Source organism: Pteronotus mesoamericanus, unplaced genomic scaffold, assembly GCF_021234165.1.
Source record: "Pteronotus mesoamericanus isolate MK-2021 breed Mesoamerican mustached bat unplaced genomic scaffold, CSHL_Meso_final scaffold_31, whole genome shotgun sequence".
Taxonomy (NCBI): Eukaryota; Metazoa; Chordata; class Mammalia; order Chiroptera; family Mormoopidae; genus Pteronotus; species Pteronotus mesoamericanus.
In genome coordinates, this window is record NW_026555312.1 from 36,460,518 (window position 1) to 36,481,190 (window position 20,673).

At 52.0% G+C, this 20,673-nt stretch overlaps 2 protein-coding genes across 2 annotated transcripts in view; one reads left to right on the forward strand and one right to left on the reverse strand.

Annotated features, from left to right (window-relative positions):
• Positions 1-2,376: 2,376 nt before the first annotated feature.
• CIMAP1C (ciliary microtubule associated protein 1C) lies at positions 2,377-5,681 on the reverse strand. Its single transcript, XM_054592189.1, has 4 exons — positions 5,561-5,681; positions 4,420-4,530; positions 3,405-3,518; positions 2,377-2,858 (listed from the first exon to the last, which is right to left on the reverse strand). Exons 1-4 carry the CDS (start codon positions 5,679-5,681, stop codon positions 2,377-2,379), a joined length of 828 nt encoding a protein of 275 aa, XP_054448164.1.
• Positions 5,682-15,328: 9,647 nt separating this feature from the next.
• The window catches only part of CSPG4 (chondroitin sulfate proteoglycan 4), a 45,698-nt gene continuing 40,353 nt past the window's right edge, over positions 15,329-20,673 (forward strand). The window contains exon 1 of the mRNA XM_054592040.1: positions 15,329-15,509. Within this exon, the coding sequence (XP_054448015.1) occupies positions 15,422-15,509 (88 nt within the window). The 5' untranslated portion in view covers positions 15,329-15,421. The remainder of the gene's footprint in view (positions 15,510-20,673) is intronic.

The window sequence follows — 20,673 nt, forward strand, 5'->3', positions numbered from 1 at the left end:
CCCTCTCCCTCCTGAGCCCTGCCTGGAACTCAGTGTAAGGGTCTCCCTCCTCGAGCCCTTTCCACCATCCCAGGTCAACTCTTTCATCTGTCTCCTCCCCCTGGCAGCCCTGCCTGGTGCCCACACACACCCAGGCCCTGGGGCAGGGGTTCCTTCTCACCCAGCCCCCCTTTCTCCCATCTCTCAGCTGCCTTGTCTCTGTCCCTGCCACTTTCTCAGTCCCTCTCTCCTTCTGAGCCCTCACTCTACACAACATGCTGTGTTTACAACAATGACAGTTCTTTATTTCTCTTTTGTTTCCCTTTCTGCCCTAAAGGGAAACATGCTTTCACACTCCTAGGGAAAAAATGAAGATCCAGAAGAGAAGAGCAAACAAAGGACCGTGAGAATGGGGGTGCTCCCAGCCACACCACCCACAGGCCACCCCACTCACACAGTCCTCTTCTTGTCAGGGCCTCCAAGGACAGCTCTGTTATTTGAAGAGTAATTAAACATCAATCTTTATTCTAGAGGATAAACAGGGCAGAGGGACACAAGAGCGAGAGGGGGAATGAAGGAAAGGAGAAAAGAAAGCCAGAGGTAAGCAGAGAGATTTGGAGGGAGAGGAGCCAGATGGAAGACCATGGACAGAGAGAGAGGGGAGAGGAGAAGCCAGAACAGAACTCTGCCTGCAGGGACCTTGGAGATGCCGCTGCTGACCCCGACCAGGAATATAGGAACACGTGCCCTCCAACCAGCTCCCCTGACCCCAACCACACCAAGGACATGGATCTGGAGAGCCGGGTGGCAGGAACTACTACTCCAGTCCACCCGTCCTTAGGCAGCCCCTCAGGTGGGCATCTCTGAGTGTTGGGTCTGGCTTATCTTGGTGGGCAGGGCCGTGTGCACCCCATCTAGAGATAGGACCCTAGTCTGGAAGCTGGGAGCCAGCCAGCAGCAACCCTAACCCCAGGGCTAGGAATCACATCCCAGCTCTTTCCTGAGCACAGAAACTCTCCTGGCAAGGGGGAAAGTGGGGGAATTCACTTCGTTTGTCTACATTATTCTCCAGGGCACTGGGCAGTGTGAGTGAGCCTGGGTGGACATGGGCATTCGCGTGAGATAAGGGGATGTCTTGGGGTAAAGGGACATGCATGCGTGGTAGTAACAAGTGTGTGGAGTGTATGTTGTGGTGTCTGTAAGTGTGTGTTGTGCCTGTATTTCCCTGTGAGAGTATCAAGCTGGTGTCTGAGTGTCTGGTATCTTGGGGTGGGGTCTCTGCCTATGTATGTGCGTGCATACACAAGTGAGCATGTGTAGTAAGGAGTGTCTGGCTTGTCTCTGTGTATATATGGGTAAGGGACATGTGTTTGTGCACAACCCCTACCTATGTGCCTGTCTGTGGTGCATTAGCATTTCCCTGAAGGCAGGTCCCCACCTTTGCTCCTGGCCTAAGGCCACCATCCCCCCAGCTCCTGTGGTCCAGAGTGACAACCGGGCCTCAGTGTCTCTCCAGCAAAAACAGAGTGACAGAGACCAGCCCCTGAGCCAGCAGCAAGGAGGGTCGTGTGACTATAGTTTTATCATCCAGCCCTGGCAGGGGTGACCCATGGAGTGAATCCCCTGGAAAGAAAGGAGATAGTGCTGGTGGGCACCCTGCCATACCGTAAGTCTGATCCTGCTCTCACGCAGAGTCCCGACCCTGCTCACACACTGAGCCCCAACTCTGCTCACGTACTGCATGAGGTCCTTTATTTAGAGACAGGTATTAATATGTCGTATGGCTAAAGTTATTTTCCTAGATCTGCACCTCAGTTTCTTCATTTTTCCACTGGCAGGTCTTGGGAGGTGTTGAGCATTAAATCAGAAACCCTTAATTCAATGGTGATGCCCTCTATCTCCGACCTAGCAACACAGAAGAGCATCAGCTGCTGCCACCGGCCAGCCCCCACCCCCACCCCCACCCAAAGCTTCCAGACCAAGCATTACTGATTTTTGCAGCCTTCGTAATAAATGGCATTGTCAGCAAAATGACATCTTTCTAATCTGCTGCCAAACAGATGGGTCCCTAAGTTTACTCGCTTACTGCCTATCAAGCCCGCCCAGCCCAGTCTTTTTGAGGAGTGTGGGGCATAAGACAGACACAATACCCCAGAGAGGGGCTCTTGTCATGCCTCCCAGTATCCCCACCCCTCATTCTGGGCAGGGCCCAAAAGAAGCAGTCATGAACATTTGCAAAATGAAGGAATAAATCAGTAAAAATATTTAATACCTTCTGTGTGCTAAACAGAGCAGGCACCAGCTCTGCTACTCAAAACCATGGTAAATTGATCAATTTGGTATAGAAAATATCATCTGTGGGGAGGACTGGGTGAGTACAGCACAGCAGGAGGGGAATTAGTCATGAATATCAATGACCAGTGGGCAGAGGTGGGGTGAGTGTTTGACACCCATGGTGAAAGCAGGTGTGCAGGGCTTGTGTACCGTGACCTGCTGGACATCATGGGAACCTGGGCCAGGCTGAGGTGTGTGGTGTATTGGGTAGGCAAAGCGCTTGGCCATGCTGTAGATGGGGCTGCGGTTCTGGTAGACAGATGGCTCAGGTCGGGTATACATGGCTGGCCCAGGACCTCCTGCCACGTTCTTCTTGTAGAACCAGTTCTTGTCTGTGGAAGCCAAACTATAACAAGGAGCAGCTCGGCCGATGGGGATGTTTGGCCCCAGCAAACCTGGCAGATAGTAGCAGTTGGGGGCCGGATTGGGGTCCATCACTCTGTATGGACACCGGTAGCCAAAAGTGTACTGTGGAGCCCTGCGTTCCCCGGGAGGGTGGGTCTTCTCCAAGCAGTAGTGGCAGGAGGCTGGGGTGGAGCTCAGGCCTGAAAGTGGGTGAAAGCGGGGAGCTGAGGCCTTGATCAACCTGACGTGGCTTCACAGGAGTCTCCTTAGCTTTGGGCAGGGACACATCCAACCCTGCACAGGGCTATGGGCATGAGAGGGTCTTAGGCCATCCTGACATCAGAATGGGACACTATTGTCATAGTATAAAAACCACAAGTGTCATCAGAATATCATCCTTGGGCTATTAGCATTCTGACTTTATCCTTGCGACAGCACCAAGAAAGTATCCTAAAATTACCACAGTCCATGAGCTCATTCTGGTTCATGGCAATACTGCTGCCCCAATATGAACCCCAATTGAAACAATCACCCTGCGACATATATGCATAACATTGGCTTCAAGACGTTAAGTACTGTGACACAGACATGGTGACATTGGCATCTTGATGTGACATTGCAGGAAGATGCCAGCATCCACAGTCACACCTGGAGAGGGAAGTCATGACCTTTTGTCCTGCAAAGATCCTAAGGCTATAGATCGCCATCCTTCAACCTCCCGAACCCCGCCCCCTATCCCATCTTACACAGGTTAGAGATGCGTTCCTCCATGGGCACCTGCGGGCAGCTGGACATTCCAAACCGAGTTATTTTAGGATCGAAGAAATAACAAGGCCCAGGGCTGCATATGTCTGCGATCCCTGCAGGGCAGCCAAGGAGCTCAGTTAGCACCAGAGGCTGCCCCAGGGTGAGCCTGGACTGTGCCCAGGCAAGATCTTCCTCCCCAAGAGAAGAGCTAAGGGTTTCGTTTCGATAACTTGGGCTCTTGAGTGTTTTTGGAACTTTGCTTTCCTCATCTGTAACAATGTAGCGTTTAATCATTCTCAAGACCTTGCTCAGAGGGACAGATGAACTAGCAGATGCAGAGCAGCTTGGTTCGCAGATCAGGGATCAGTGCCAAGGGTCATAATAGGCAGAGTAGCTATTGTTAGGATTAGGCAGGGGCCCAGTCTCAGCCAGGGGGTACCCCTGCTGAAATGGGTGTGTCACCCCAGGGAGGGGTCTAGCAATCACCCTAGATCTCAGACCCCACATACATACCCTTGCCCAGCCTCCCCTCTCTCTGGCCTTGGCTGGCAGCCCCAGCTCTTCTGTGGCTCTCTGTTCCCCCACTTCCCAGGTGGTTCTAAGCCACCTGGGAAGTGGGGGCGGGGGGCTGCCATCCCCACCACTTTTTCTCCATTCTCCAGCTATTCCTGCTCGGCTGCTGTGGCAAGTGAAGCCACAGTAGCCAGAACTGAAGGGCCCCAACCAATGACCAGACAGAAGAAAACCCTGCTCTGCCAGCTGAACAGTGACAGCATTCCTTTCAAGCTCCTGCAGGAGGTCCAGTTGGGAGATACCCACAGAGTCACCTCTGCGGTGGGGTGGATCACTGGGCATCTCTGCTGACTTCCTTCTGGACCCAGCAGATCACCTTGTGGTCCAGCTCAGTGTAGGCCTGGGCTCCCAGGGGCCTGTGGCCACAGACAATCACCACTTTCCTCTCACTGCCACCCCCAAACATCCCCCCAAGCGGGTGATGGGCATGGGGGCACTCACGCTTCTCCGCGTGCCGCGTGTGCAGGCTGCAGGCTGGCTCCCGGAACATGGAGCTGTCATGGCCCACGTGGCCTATGCAGGACGGCCGCAGGTATTTGGCAGGCCCTGGACCTGTGAGGACGGACCACCAGGTCAGAGGCAGGAAGCCCCAAATACAGTGCACCGTGATAACATTTGGGTCTTCACTCCCTTGATGTCACATTGCCACAAATCCCACCATTGAGCTGCTTCCTGGAGTGAGAGTGTTCCCAGATAAAATGTAATTTCTCTCGGGCAGGCAATGAATAGTAAGAAAGGTAATAATTACAATTAAATGAGAACTTATTCTGTGCCAAGTACTACTCTAAGCATTTTATATTAATTATTTCAGTTAAGTCTCCCAACAACTCTGTAAGACAGAGGCTCTCACTTTCCCCATTTTACAAATGAGAAAATTGAGGCTTAGAAATGTCAATTTGCCCAAAGTCACACAAGCTAGTGATGTGAAAATTCTAAGACAATCAACTAATAGAGCCCCAACATTTAATCACATACTAAACCACCTCCACACAGAGAAATAATCAGTCATTAACAGTGTAGTAAAAATTAGCATTTTTTTAAGATATTACTTATTTATTTTTAGAGGGGAAAGGAAAGAGAAATAGGGAGAGAAACAGTAATGTGAGAGAGAAACATCATTTGGTTACCTCCCATACACCTTGACTGGGGACCAAACTCAAAACCCAGGCATGTGCCCTGACTGGGCATCGAACCGGCAACTTTTTGCTTTGCCAGAAGACACCCAACCAATTTGAGCCACACCAGTGAGAGATAAAAATTAGTATTTCTGCTTTCATTTGAGAGTAAAAGTCAAGGGAAGTGAAGAAAGCTAAAGCTGGGCTGAAGGCTCCAATAAATCCCTAGCCTTTTTCCAAAGCTGGATTCTCTTCATGCCTTGTGCTGCCTTTCTCTCCTACACCTGTGCCTTCCCCCTAAAATTCCCAGCTGCTAATCACTGCTGGCAAGGTTCAGCTTGGAGACACAGATCTTCTGTGGGCTCCGAGGAGAGACTGTAGGAGGCAGCGCTAGAAGGCTGAGACACCTTCAGCAGCCCTGAAGAGAGGAATGGGCCCAAGCTCAGGACAAAGGGGCCTGCTCTCACCTTTGAGCATCGTCATGATCACAGGGGTCTGCTTTACCACCTGCCATGAGGGGACCTGCACCTTCTTCTCCAGGTGCTGCCCAGAGAACGCAGAGTTCTTGGACCTCTTGGGCAGTTTCATGGCTAGGACCAAGGAAGGGGCAATAGCAGCTACTGAGACATCTAAGCCGCAGGCAAGGAGCTGGGCTTGTGTGGGGCCCATTCTGGGTGCCCCTACCCAAGTCCCTGGGTCCACAGTCTCCCCCACTTCAGAGATGGTTTGGAGGCTGAGAAGGAAGATAATACTTCAGCTTGAGCTGCTGAGACCATCGAGAGTGCAGCTGCCACAGGGCTCAGCCGGCAGGAGCTGGAGATGACATCACTACAGAACTTAGGCTATGAGGCCCAGTGTTTATTTCTGTCCGTTGCCATGGTGTCTGAGCCGTGGTGTAGGGATTTGACGCTGGCAGCTCTGTTGAGGAACCCTGAAAACTTGGCCCCACTGCCCCTTACTCCCAACCAGGTTACATAGCCTGAAGTGTCTCCAGGACCCTGGGTCATTGAAGGAAGAGGGAGAGGTGTGGGGACTGGGCCAGCTCTTTACCCCTGGTGGGTGCCCTAAGATTAGGGAAAGAAATAGAAAGAATGGGTCGTCATGGGTCAAGGGTTCCTGCAGCCCACAAAGTCCCCTAGGGTGGCCCTTTACCCCCTGCCCCTCCCACCAAACCCCTCAGGTTCCCACCTATGCCCTCCTTTCTATCAAAATCTGTTTTCAGCCCTGGCTGGTGTGGCTCAGTGGATTGAGTGTTGGCCTGTGAATCGGAGTCTGTTTTGCCTTGGGAAAGGATCAAGCCAATTATTTTACACTAAGGTATAGCTATCTGATAGCTTCCTAGACTCTAAACCTAAGGCCAGTATCTGTTGAAATCCATGTCTAGCTCAAGAAATACTTGCCTGCTGCTGGCATTTCAGGCAGGAAATGAAAAACAAATAAAGGAGGATGGAGGGGTGGTGATGAGGCCTTAAGAAACCACTTCCTGTGCCTGTGGTCAGAAGCAACGTAGGGTGGTGGGGTGTGAAAGGAAACACTGAGTGGAGGGAAGATACCCAGCTACCATATGGTTGATGTATGAGCCCCAGGGCTGAGGAAATGCTGGAGACCTCTTCACCACTAAATGCCCAAGAGTTTTGGGGGCCCAGGGGCCTGCTTGCACCCACCAGCTCATAGCTCAGATGGGATTTGATAGAAACCAAGAGAGAAGGGTTTCCATCTTGGGAACAGATGACAGCTGGCTTTAGAGAAGCTGTCCATCACAGCCCCATTATATAGATAAGGAAACTGAGGCCCAAAAAAGAGGACTTGCCCAAAGTCTCCCTCACATCAATAGCAGAGACAGAACCAGTACAAAACTGCACAACTCTCTTTGGATCATAGCCTCTCATCTAATGGAAACTAAAATATGCTGTGCACTCATTCCCACCAGAAAGCACAGTAAGGAGCCGGACCAGCCATGCATGCTCAGAACAGCGGCAGGGGTCCACCTCAACAGCAGCAGATCTGCCTGCGCCCCTCGCATCACTCACAGAGGAGCCAAACCTCTGATTTCTGGAGAGGCGAGGCTTGGCAAGGCAGGAATTGGCCCAGCCTCCATTGGCCTGGGGCCACGGGCAGTGCCGCCTCCACACCCCTATCCTTGTCAACTTTTCCTGGAGGAAGCTATGGGCCCGCTGAGCCGGAGCCCTGATGGTCCCCTTGTGCCAATAAGAGCCAGATGTGGGGCCAGGACCTCCACTCTCTTGGTCTGGGGGCAGTTTCCTGGTATTTCAGGCCCAGGGAGCCTCCCTGACGCCTCTCTCTGCCTGTACTACTCTTATCTGTCCCCTTGTGCACAGCTCTCTCGGAAAAACTGAGCTACTCTACACCCCTGCTTCTGCTCCAAATGCTCCCCTCCCTCCAGCATTCACAGAGACCCAGCTCACCCTGAAGACGGCTATCAGTCCTTTCCAAAGCTTCTGCCTGTCACCCACTGCCCTGTCCCTCAGAGTCCAAGGTAGAGAGGGCCCCTCGTCTCCTCAGTACTACTCAGTACTACTCAGTACTACTCAGGCAGTGTCTTCTCCCTGTCAAAAGCACTGCTCCTCCCAGGGTTCTGGCATCCAGAGTACCCCTAATCATCTCCTCAGAGCTGCCATCTGTCCTGGCTCGGACACCTGGTGGGCCTGGCTCGTGGTCTTCTCCCCCACCTCCCCAACTCCTATTATTATCCTGGTGGCTTAGGTCTCCCCAGGGCTCTCCCACCAATCCTTTGGCCTCCCAGTTGCCAAACCTCTTCATCTCCAAATTCCTCCTCTCCACTCTCCCTCAGCCACTCTTCCCCAGCACATCCAGACCTTCTCCCTGCCTCCACGGCACTGACCATCTGCCTCCCTTTGGAACACCAGCCCACCATTCCACCTCACTCACCCTAGTACTCAAGCACAAATTGCCTGCTATCAGTGAGACCCTGTCCCTGACCCTGCACTTTATCCCCAACCTTCAGTGCCCTCCTGCTTTCATTGTCCTCCTTGCCAGCTTTTTTCCTGATAAATAAGCAGGACTGCCTTGTCCACCTGCATCAGGCAGCTAAAAGCTCATTGCCTTTAAACCCTGGACTTGCCTTTGTGCTACTCAACTGCCCATCTCCACTCTAGCAGGCGCGTTGTCTCCATCTCCAGAGGTTATTTCAAGCATGGCTCATTCCCCTCGTCATGCCTGGCCCTTCCTCCAGCTCCTGTTCTACCTCCTCCTCAGCTGAGAAAAGAGAGGCGCCTCCCTGCCACACCATCAGAACCACCGGTGGCTTCCACCATCACCTGCCCCCACTTCCCTCTGGGGCTTGGCTGGACCCACCCGCTAGGATTTCACCCATCTTTTCTGCTTCCTGAAGAACATTTTGCTCTCCGTAGCCCATCTCTGCTTTCGCCCCTCATCTAGCCCCTTACTAGCTCATTCTACATACCCTACATTCTTCCATCTATTACAGGCCAACTCCCTTGCCCCACATACCTCTTCGTCACAGGCTGGATCCCTCTCCTCCAGACTACAGACAAACTTCCCCAAAGTGGCATTTCCTTGTTGTTCATTCTTGCCTGCCTTTCACACTTCAACTCTCTGTATGCCCATCATTCCACCTCAACTGTGACGTGCGTGTGAAAGCTGCAACCAATGGATACTTTCACCTGTGCCCAGCTGGCCTCTCAGCAGCCCAGGACCAAACTGGCTGACCCCTCCCTCTTCCTTGCAGCACCTCCTCCTAGTTCCAAGACACTTTGGTCTTCCTCCCAAGCCCCCACTGCGCCTTCACAAGCTTTCTTCCTGGCTCTTCTTCCTCAATCTGACCTTTCAATGGTGGCACATGCTTATTAATTGCAAAGGGAAAAACAGCAACTTTACTGGGAAAATCCTGGTAGTCACCACCTCCATCAAGTGACCTAAGTTCTCAGCATTCACAATGAGAGAGAGAAGTGTTGTGTGCCTCCAGAGAGGCTGCTCTGAGAAGGACAGGGCATCTCCTCTGGGCTGTTCCCACCAAAGATGCATAGTCTGAATCCAATTGTGAAGAAACCAGATAAACTCAAATCAAGATCCACCTTACAAAATAACATTTCCATGGGGTGGGGAGCAACTCGGGGGTGGAGAGATTGAGCAAAAAAGAAAAAGAAAGCCCTGGTTGCTGTGGTTCAGTGGACTGAGTGCTGGCCTATGAACCAAAGGGCCGCCAGTTCCATTCCCAGTGCAGGGCACATGCCTGGGTTGTGAGCCAGGTCCCCAGTAGGGGGTGCGCAAGAAGCAACCACACATTGATGTTTCTCTCCCTCTCTCCCTTCCTTCCCCTCTGTCTAAAAATAAATAAATAAATAACAATTTTTGGAAAAAAGAGAGAGAGAGAAGAACTCACAGACATGGGTGACAGTGTGGTGATTGCCAGGGGAGGTGGTGGGGAGGGGTAGAGGAGGGTATAGGGGGATAAACGGTGATGGACAGAGACTTGACTTGCGGTGGTGAATACACAATACAGTGTACAGATGATGTGTTGTGGAGTTCTGCGCCTGAAAGCTGTATAATTTTGTTAACCAGTGTTACCCCAATAAATTCAATAAAAAGGAAAAATACATAAACAGAAAAAAAAGTAACATTTCTGAAATGTAATGAAAGACAAAGAAACACCGAAAAACTTTTCCAGATTAATAGAAACCCCAGAGAAAGAAGGTCCTTGTTCTTAGAAAATGCACACTGAAATATTTAAGGATAAAGGAACATAATGTCTGCAACTTACTCTCAAATAGTTCAGGAAAACACATGTATGTACATAGAAAAGAATTTAAACTATGGTGAAATATTAACATTTGGGAAATCTAAGCGAAGAGTATGTGAGAAATATTTATACCGGTCTTGTTAGTTTTCTGTAAGTCTGAAATTATGTCCAAGAACAAGTTAAGAGAAAAAAATGTTGATGTGTCAGAATTTGGTCCTGGGCCTTCCTTGTATCCACCACCCTCCTTTTGACTAGGTAGTCTCATCTTCTCTTGTTGCTTCAATCCCGTTATCTGCACCCCAACAATTCCTGGTTATATGCCTCTGACAGAGACCTTTTTAGGAGTTTTAGACCCACATATTTGACAGCCTGCACAGTCTCACCTGGGTTTCTCACAAACATTTCAAAATCAACATATCCAAAGCTTTTCTCATGAGATGCCCCTGAGCACGTTTATCTCAGTAAATGATGTCACCATCCATCCAAGTGCCCAAGCTAGAAATTGAGCTTGTTGTAGGCATCTCACTTGTCCTTAATCCCCACATTCAACCATCACTAAGTGACACTGGGGAGCTTGTGAGCTCCTAGAGGCAGGGTTTCTGTCATTTACTCCTGTGTCCCTAGCCCTCAGCATACAGTAAGTGCTTGAGAAATATTGTTGAATGAGTGAATGAAAGAATGAATGAATGAGTAGATCCATTGCTTGATCAAGGAAACATCACTCCTCCTCAAGGGAGTGGAGTCCTACTTTCTGAGTCCCAGACACATTTTCATTCTGGCTCACAGAACTACCATTTACAGTTGTGCAGGTTTGTATTAGTTATCTATTGCTGCATAACAACTGTCCTCAAAACCTAAGCCATTTCTGTGGGTCAGGAGTTTAGGAGTGTCTTACCAGGTCTCTCAGGAAGTGGTAGTCCAGATGTCACAAGTAGGGGCTGCAGTCATCTGAAAGTTTGGATCTGGCAGATCCATTTTCAAGATGGCACACTCATGTGAACGGTGACTTAATGCTGGCTGTTGGTAAGAGAACTCAGTCCTCTCCACCTGGGTCCTCCACAGGCTGTTTAACTCTTCTTGAGTCACGGTGCAGGGCTTCCCCTGGAGCAATCAATCAGAAGAGAGCAGGGCAGAAGCTTCCATGTCTTTCATGATCTCTCCTAAGAAGTCATACTCCATCATTTCTGCAATTCCCTGTTGACTATGCAGGTCAGCCCTATTCAGTGTGGAAGGTGGCTGCACAAAGCCATGAATGCCAGAAGGTGAGGGCCATCTTGGAGGCCAGCTACCACAGGTTTTTTACAGTACAAGGACACCTACCCAATGGGGTAGAAATTCAAGCTCATTCTTGTGTAGAGTGGCATAACCACTACTCCCCACACAGGCTGAAGACAGCCCTGTCTTCTGGCTCCAGTTGGCTCTTGGTTGTCAGTCTTGCCTCTCCTTCAAGGGACTCCCAGGAGTCATGCTGGGAGCAGGACCCTGGCATTAATACTTCCCATCAACATAAGCACCAGGCACTGCCCTTCACAGCTTATGAAGTCCTAGCACCTCTGTTGGAGGGCATCATCCAAGCACCACAGTGGTTCTACAATTTACAGGTGAGGGGAACGGTGCAGAGAGGTGCTGTGACTCACCAGAGGCCACATAGAAAAGCTTGGCAGAACCAGACTTCTGGTTTCTAATCCTACATTCTTTCCACTGTCATGCCCAGCCACCAGCTCAGATTCATATCCCCTAACACCCATTGAAGCCTCATTCAGTCCTGAGTAGATATTTCTCATCCTTATGGTGCCTGCCCTGTGACCCTGAGTAAGTATATGCACAGATTTTCCATTCAAATGGGGACTGACCATTCTCCCTCCTGGAGGCTCTCTCTGCAGGAAGCCGGATGTCTCCTAGCTGAGCACAGCAGGGGTTAACAACAAGAACCAATATTTAGAAATAGCACAACCCCAAGAGGAGTCAGCTGTGGCCAGCTGGTCATAGCCCCTGAAGCCGCAGCCTTTGTGGACGTGGTGTGGAAGATCAGTGTCTGCTCCTGGGAACAGAGGCTCTGAGAGGCTCCTCCTACCCCCAGCCTGTCTCCGCAGTAGGGCTTAGGCATAGCTCAGACCTTGTCCCTGGCCAAGGCAAAGTCCTGCCACTGGCCTCCAGTCCACAGCCAGCTCCTGAGGGCAGCAAACAGAATTTTTCAGCTTGAATTTTGAAATTGTTGAGAGTAGCTGCCCCACCCCTTCTGTGCCCGGCCCCTGCACTTGGAGTAGCTCCATCAACACCTTCAGCATAAGAGCAGAAGTAAGATCACCCCTAGCAGAGGCCCCTGGTCAGAGGCCCAGGCCTGGGGCCCACTGCTGTGGAGCTCCTGCCCATGAGGCTACAGGGCCACAGAATCAGGGCCTGTGTCCCTTCGCATAGTAGGGGCCTGGGTTTTGTGTCCTTCATAGCAGAAGGCCAATTCCCTGAAGGCAGGGCCTGGGCAGAGGGAGCACACCCCAGCTCAGCTACCATCCCATCCAGGGCACAAGTACCCGCCCTTTACCAGCAAACTTGCTTTGGCTACAGGCTCCTTGGGTGGGGCCCAGGCAGTCAGGGTGCAAAACATAGAGGCATTCAGAGTGCCATGCCCTGGCCAAGGCTACTGCCAGAGCAAGCACTCTTCGTCCCAAAGCATTGAGGGTAAGAGTGACCAGGAGGACTTGGCCCGCATGCTTGGCTGAACTCTGCTGGCAGGGAAGGGAGTAATGATGGGCTCTCTTTTGTCTGTTCTCCCAGAGGCAAATCTCTTGGAGAAACTGAGGCAGCACATACCACAGGTCATTGTAGCTTCAGAAAATTTGGAATCCTCCTTTCCTGGGCTGTGAGCACCATGCTTCATTCTGTGAGTGTGTTCTGAATCTCCCTCTCCCCTCTCCTAGGGGCACTGTCCTGTGCTTTGCTGGGAAGGAGTCAGTCAAGGGAGGAGGGGAGGCCCTGACCTATCTAGGTATCATGGGAATATAGACATCGCTACTCCAGGGAGCCTGTGGAAAGGGAGGTCAGTGGTGGGAAAGAGAGCTGGAAGGGCTTCCTGGAGGAAGCTGAGATCTGGTCAGGGAGGCAGGGGCAGTCAGGGATGGACACCAGGGGCGCCTGGCCAACCAAGCCAGAAAAAGTTATGGCAAAGGTCAGTATACAGAGGGAAAAGGCCTGAGGCTGCCAGGGAGGCCCTGGTCAGCTCTACTCAGGACCAGAGCTTCAGGGATTCAGGGTCTCACGGGGCATGCTAAGGAGGCTGGGGAGGGAACAACTGAGGAGCAGGCAGCAAGCACTGCCCAGTCCAATGATTTTGCTCTGACACAGTAGGAGGTGGTCAAGGACCAGTTCAAAAGCAATTCAGGGCCCCAACTTTCTTCCAGTCTGCCTGGCATGACACCGTTAGGCACTGCTTCAGGGCTTAAATGCTGGACTGCAGGCTGAGCCAAGGCTAGGCCTATGTGTGCCAGAGCTCCAGCCTCACTTTCCCACTAGAGCCTCAGTTTTCTCATCAGTGAAAAGCAAACACTGTCTCCCAACACACAACTTCCTAAGGTTGTCAAAAAACTAGGTGAATGTTTTGTAAATTGGGAGGCCCTGCAGCAGAGTTGAGTTGCCATTATTTTTCTGGGCCTGTTTCTCTCCCTAGCTGGCAGCAGAGCAGGGGAGGCTTTGAGCTAATCCTGACTCCATTCTGAACTGCTGCTGGAGGCTCCACGGTGGACTCGTGGTAGGTATATCTGTATGTGTAAGGGTCGGGCAGAAGGCAGAAGGCAGAGGGGAGAAAGAATGGCAAGATGGTGTGCGTGGAAAACTCCTCCCAAGTTTTTGATTCATAAATAAGCAAAGACCTTCTCCAACCTTCTTTTTTCTTTCTAAAATTAAAGCTCTATTCCTCCAAATGTTGTCTTCCCAGCAATCCCCACCCTTTGCCCCAGGCCCACACTTGGCCAGTAATTAACCCCTAACAAGGACCAGGTGCCTTACTGACTTGGGGAGAAAAATAAAAAAGGGATGAGTTGCAGAATCAATGGCTTTATTACCACTGAGACCAACTGAGCACAGCCCCACCCTAGGCCCTTTAGAGTGAACAAGATGAGACTTCATAGGTTTACCAATATTCCCATAGAACAGCCACAACTGGCTTCTTAGTCAACCCCAGAATGCATTTATTGAGCACCTACTCTATGCAGCTGCCTCTGAAGGGGGAAGTTCAGCCTTCAAAGCATTTTCCTTTAAGGGAGGTAAAGAGTGTAAAACTGTATGAGAATAGAAACACAGGAGGATGTGCAGCAGGAGTACAGAAAGAAGAAAAAAGGATGAGCATTTGTTGAGCACTTGCTTTATACCGGGCAAACTAAAATCTGTCCACATGGTGGGAATGTTACTGGTTAAGGGGAGAAGTTAGGGAGAGTACTGGATGGGATGGAGCTGAGGGTGGGCTGAGGCAGGCAGGGGTGACAGAGAGATTCTGATGGAAGAAGGGAGAGCACTCCAGGGGTGCTCTTTCCCCCATTCATTGGACATAAAAACTGAGGCCAGGCAATGCTGTTGCTGGGGCCAGCAGAGAGCAGGCAGAGCCTCTAGGCCATGGAGGCTCTGCAATAATACAGCTTTTTCTCCTCCTGTTTGGGACAAGGATGATGTTGTTGCCTGGGGAGGAGCCAAGAAGAGCAGGGCCCCAGCCTGAAGCTGTTAGGTAGGAGCTAAATCCAGGGCCAGATTTCCAGGAGGCAGCCCCAGAAATTTGAAACACCAAATTCAGGAGTCAGGAGGCCTGGAGTCCTGGTACTAAATAGTCAAGGGCCCATCACCGCCTGCGGGCCTTGAAATAACCACTTTCAGCTCTGAGCCAATTTCCTACTCCATGAAATAGGGGAAGGGGTGGTTCTATCCACCTTGCAGGGTTATTCTGAGGCAAATGATACCATGAAATTGAGAATCTCTCCTGCCTTGTGGGTAAGTGTAGAACACCACTCCTTTATAGACCGGGAAACTGAGGCCCTGCATGGCAGAGAAGGTCAAGGTTGCAACACCAGTGAGCACAGAGGCAGTGTAAAACGTCACTCTCATGCCTCTCTGCACAAATGGAGTCCTGAGGAGATGTCAGAGACAAAGAGTCTGTGGGGTGGGTCCTTTCTCCTAGGCCTGGTGTGAGGACTGGTGTTTCACATCCTCCACCGCCACCAACCCTTGCAAAGCAAAAGAAGAGAGAAGTGAGTGGGCTGGCCCAACTCATGTGGGTCTGGTATCCTCTGGGACTTTGTTCCAAACCTTCAGAGTGGCGCCTGGGTCTGACGGAGCTGTAAAGGTGCCCTGACCCCTGCATGGGGAAGAGCAGCCCAGCACGGGCCCTTTAAGAAGGTTGGGGGGGGGGGCAGGCGGGGAGCCCCGGCCTGATGAAACCGGAGCGCTGGTCTGGTCTGCCTGCTCCGCCCCCAGAGTTAAGTAGGCGGCAGGCACCAGGAGCCCCAGCCCGAACCAGAAAAGCCCCGTTCTCTCAACTGGAGACTTTGTCGCTCAGGTTCTGGATCTCTGGGCTCCTCTCAAGTCCTGTCACCAGCCTGCTGCGATGCTCCCAGGCCCTCAGCACCCAACCCCAGCCCCTGCCCTGGCCCTGGCTTTGACCTTGGCTGTGTTAGCAGAACCAACATCCGCAGGTAAGTGGGGGCCTGAGACCCAAACCGAGACTGGCAGGAGCTGTGGAGGATTCCTTAGTTAAAGAAAAGGGAGAGGAGAGCCCAGAAGTGGCCACCAGACCAGAACACAAGGAGGCTGTGCTCCTGCCACCTCAGGCTGGGGTCTCTGGGAGTTCCAAGGATAGACGCTCTCTACTCAGTGTTATATAGGCTCTGGTTTTCTGAGCTTGGCCCCAGAATGGGATTGCCTAGGGCATAGCTCTGTACAGGATTGTTCTCCACACCTAGTGGAGCCACCTCAATGCCACCTGGGCTCTTTGAGTCCAGCAAGCTTTCTGTGACCATGTGGTGCCCAAAGGACACCCAGTGAGAAGTACCCCAGGCTCAGCTGCCCAGGCCAGGAATGGGAGTACTGCAAAGCGAGAAATGAGGAGACAGCCACCCTGCCCCACCCTATGCTGGGTGGGGTGGGGCACAGACACCTCAGCCCCTACCTCCTCCAGCTGCCTCCCAGCTCTTGTCCTGCTCCGACTCTGCTTGTAACCAGGGGGATTTTCTCTCTTGCTTCTTCATCACCACCTTCCTCCTGCCCTCCTCTTCCCCCTCCAGTTTTTTTTTCTCTCTCTCCTCACTGAGAAGGCCTGGTGGGTGACAGATAGGACCACCCAAGCTCGAGCCTCCTAGACGCAGCCCCTTTCACACCCTGCTCTCCAGCAGGGGCTTGTCCCCCAGACAGCCCTGGGCAACCTCCCTGTCCCAGGCGCTGGTGGCTGGCCCCAGCAGAGTCTGAATGATAGTTTGCCTTCTGAAGGGTGCTAGAATATGTCTCCTCTCGGTCACCATGCCAGAAATCCCACCATTGCAGCATTCTTCCTTTAGTTAAGGCATGGTCTAGTTATGCCATAAGAACTGTGGCCTCATGTATGGATTAGTGCTTCAGCCTACAGATTTCAGGACCATTCCCAAGAGCAGCTCTGAGCAGATGAAGGGCCTGAGTCTCCCTTCCAGGACTCCAGGCCATGAGAAGGGAAATGAATCAGGGGAAGACCCCCCCACACACACTAGGATGAGTCAGAGCCGGATCCCCAAGCTTTCTGCTCCCATTCCCAGGGATCCCATCCTCCGAGATCTCAGGGCCTGGGTGATGGGCTGGGCCTCTAAAGAGGTGGGAAGGGGGCACCTGAGGTGACTGGCAAGGTACACTCAGGTAGCTCCCCAGCCTCCAGACAAGGGAAAGATTCCAGTGTAACTGCTTCCTTGGGCTTCAACCAAAAGCCCCTCTCAAAATGTCCTCAGCATTGACATTGTGCAGGCACCATTCTGGGCAATGAGGAGCACACAGAATGCACAGGCTGAACTTGGAGTCATTCAGGAGGCAGAAAAGTAAATTAAAACTCAAAACGTAATTTCTACCATTTCTATCAAGACCCAGAAAAAAAAAGAGTACGGAGAAGAGAAATCAGAGACAAGGTGAGGGGGGACAGAGGGTGAATCCCTTGGCTAAGACTTGGAGGACATGAAAAGTTGGCACTCCAGGGAGGGTCTCGGGGAGCAGAGGCCCCAAGCATGAGTAGAGAGATGTTGAGCTAGGAAGGCCTGTCTGCAAGACACGTTTTGAGCACAAGCCAGGAAAAGCAATTGCACTGGGCACAAACCTTAAATGGCAAAATGCAGCCCACTGCTTATGTTCTCTTGAGGAGCCACCAAAGGTTTTAGAGAGGAGAGCAGCATGTGCCAGTGCGTCCTTATAATGTTGAACCAACTCCTGCCTTTAGGAAAGATTTGAAAATGGATAGGGGGTGGCTGAGCTGGTATCCTCTCCCCCTCCCAGGCAGAGCTCTCCTCCAAAAACCCATCTCCATCACCATGCCTGGCTTAGCTCCCTGTCCTGGTCTCTGCAATAAGGGAAGGCCCTGCCTGTGGAGGATGTCCCTCCCACCATCCCTGGATACCCCTGACCCCAAAGGCCCTCAAAGTCTAGGTACCAGAGTGATGCATATTAGGCATTCAAGTCATGACAGTCGAGCACCCTTGGACACAATCTAGGCCAACCTTCCAATTGTACAGACAGGGAGACTGAGGCCCCAGGGAAGAAGCAAAGTGTTCTAAGTCCCACAGAGAAGCCCACCTGATGGGGAAGAATCCCCAGTCTTGCTTTGAGGGATTCCTGCCTATGTGGGGGCTAGGCTCGGGCCACTATGACTGTAGGTGACAAGTGTGGTGTCCATCTCCTTCAGAGCACTGTGGGAGGCCCGCAGCAGAGTGACAAGCACTGGGGAGACTGGGTCTGAGCCAATGTGGAGAAGCAAATCCGGAGGCCAGAGTAAGCATAGGGCATGGTGGGCCAGTGGCTCCTGCATCTCTTCCTTGGCCCAGCATAGCTGACTTTGAAAGGTAGAAGGTGAGGGGCTAAAGTGACACCTGGGTGGGGACTCTGAACTAACAGGGGTGTCTTAGAGAACATGGGGGGATCACGTGCAAGGAACTGAACCAGAGTAGACTCTGCTGGATGGTCTGGGGTAGAGGGAGAACCAATGGTGTTGGAGACAGCCTCTGAGCCATGCACATGCTGCCCTGAGCCTCTGGGGCAGGGCAGGGCCCAGGACTCTTGGCCCAGCCCACTGACACTCTGGAAAAGCTGTTCCAGAACCAAGTCTAACTGAGCCCCCAATGATTGCCCGCCTGCATGGGCAGGACAAGAAGGGCCTTTCAGTGCAGCCACCTAGGAGGCCCAGAAGGAGGCTGGGCCCGGTGGGCGAGGCCACTGGCCAAGGCTAGGAGGGGTAGGTTGTATGGGGAGTTCTCAGAGGAAGTGTATAGGCTTCATCTGGGAACTGGGCGTGTTGCCCGGGGGTGAGGGCCAGCAGTGGAGGGGGAGTTGGAAATAACTCTGACATACACACTCTCTGGTGCACACAGATGTGGGCTCACATATGAGTACAGACAACTCAGCACACAGCCAGCTGCATTCACAGACCTGGGTGGGTGGCTGCTGCCTCCTACCTTAGTGGTGCCTGGGGAAAGCAGGTGAGGACAAGATGGGGGAGGGGTGCTAGGCTGAGCTGTGGTTCCTATTGGTGCCAGGAGTAAATGAACAACTGGGCCTTTAGGACTAGAACTTGAGTCTATTCCCTCCATGGTCCTCTGCTCCTTTGACTCTTGGCCCTATCATGCTCCCCTTTGCGTCCAGCATGCCCCCTGCCCCGGCATCTGTCCAGCTCTATAGAACCAGAATTCTAGAGTTAGGACTCTTTCTTCGGTGGCAGGTGTGGGCTGTATTTCAGGAGTACTGTATTACCATTATTACTACATGTGTAGGAGTAATTTCTTAATGAACTGAATTGGTATGAACAATTTTGTACTTGGATATTCTCTGGGGTCGGAGGTCCTAGTTCTTCCCGCTTCTCAGGAGAGTTCATAACTGCAACAAGGGGAGAGGATGCAGCTATGTTATAACAGGGCCCCTACCTCCAGAGATGGCCTGGAGGAGCACCAGTCACACTGCCGCAGCCTCACAGCCCTCACGCCAAGAAAATACTCTTTCACAGCTGAGGAAATGAGGCTCAAGGACCAGGACAGGCAGGCCTCAGGTCACTGAGCACATAGGCCATGGTACCAACAACAGCTGGCTTTCCTAGATAAGGCCAGGTGGACAGCCACCCACCAGTGGGCTCAGGCCCCCAGGGAGGAGAGAGAGATGGGTCTTCAGGGGAGAGGCAACTCCCTGAGGCCCCTAGATCTCCATTCCCATCTCTCCTTTTCCCTTCAACACCTCCCCACCTCTCCAAATTGTCTCCACTTTCTGAGAGAATAAGTAAATACTCTTCAAGAAAACCCACTCCTCCTCCAGCAGCTGAAATGGCAGAGAAAGCCACATTTGTCTCAGACAGAGGGTAGTGTCTCTGGGGCTGCCTCAGCAAGGTGGCTTGGTGGTATATTCTAGACAGTGCCTATCCTGTCAACCATGTCTTCCTCCCACTCAGCTCCTGGCCAAGCCCTGCTGGCTCCCAGCCTGTGAAGGAGCTGGCTCTGCCAGGCCTCTCGCCAGTGCTCTTGATAAATTGTCTCAGTGTGTGTGTCTCCCATGGCTTAACTGCCATGGTGGGTCAGCAAGACTGCCTCCCCTCCCAGACCTTACTGCAGAGACTCCCCACCTCAGGCCTGTGCCCCATGGTTCACAGGGAAAACAGGGCCCAGAGAGAGTCACCTACTTTCCCAGAGTCACACAGAAAATCCTTAGCAGTAAGGTAACGGTTGGGCCTCTCTGCTCTTTGTCCTTGTACCTTGGTTTGGGTGTGGCCTTGCCACAGGACCAGCAGCTGCCCAAGGACAGATCTCCCACCTGCTTTTCCCAGGGGTCTCCACTGTCTTGCTGCACACAGGACTGGGCCCACAAAGTGGCATAGAGATCACTGATCTAACCAGGGCTTTGCAGACTCTGCCCAAGGTACTCCAAGGCTTTACATCCCATATCTGGGAAAATGGAACGCATGCTCCACACTAATTCATGCATAGCATCTCTGAGAGCATATGGTTATAAACTGGGTTTTTGTTTTTGATAAAGTGACAGAAAGAAAGGAAGGAAAGAGGAAAAGAAGGAAGGAGGGAGAGAGAAGGAAGAGGGGGAAGGAAGAAAGACTGGAAAACCAATAAATTGCTTCAAGTTAAAACATACTGACAGCAGGGGAGATTCAGGTCAAATACAAAAAAGAACTTCCTGGCTTTCAGAGAGTCCAAAACGTGATTGCTACCAAGGACCCCCTGGAAGTTGTCCTTCCTCAAGCGGAACACAGTCTGGGGACCCAAATGTAGGGAGTAAAACACAGTCCCAGTTACCTCCCAGACAAGCATGGCCTATCCTGCCCCCCAAATCCCATTCCTACCCCTCCTACCGCCAAACAGGACATTCCTAAGCATCCAGATAGGCAAGAGCCTCATGGTGCCACCTGTCTGCAAAGCTGCCATGGATGGGCTGGGCCCCCCTCCCCCCTCCATATATCAGCCTCCACATTCAAGGTGATCCTGGGTCTCACAGCCTGACTGATGAACTAGGTCATCGGATAATAATCCATAACCCTTATGACCCTTCCACGTTGGCCCAGTCTGTTTCCTGCAACTGGTTTTCCTTTTTCTCCCCGCCCTTAAAGGTCCAGCTCCAGCACCACCACCTCTGGGAGCCTTTCTA

What these genes read in the sequence shown, in the direction of transcription:
- CIMAP1C (XM_054592189.1), bottom strand. Translation starts at nt 5,681, where the DNA reads ATGAAACTGCCCAAGAGGTCCAAGAACTCTGCGTTCTCTGGGCAGCAC. An exon ending in GATCATGACGATGCTCAAAG is followed by an intron (nt 4,531 to 5,560) that starts GTGAGAGCAGGC and finishes CCGTCCTCACAG; the next exon opens with GTCCAGGGCCTGCCAAATAC. An exon ending in GGAACGCATCTCTAACCTGT is followed by an intron (nt 2,859 to 3,404) that starts GTAAGATGGGAT and finishes ACCCACTTTCAG; the next exon opens with GCCTGAGCTCCACCCCAGCC.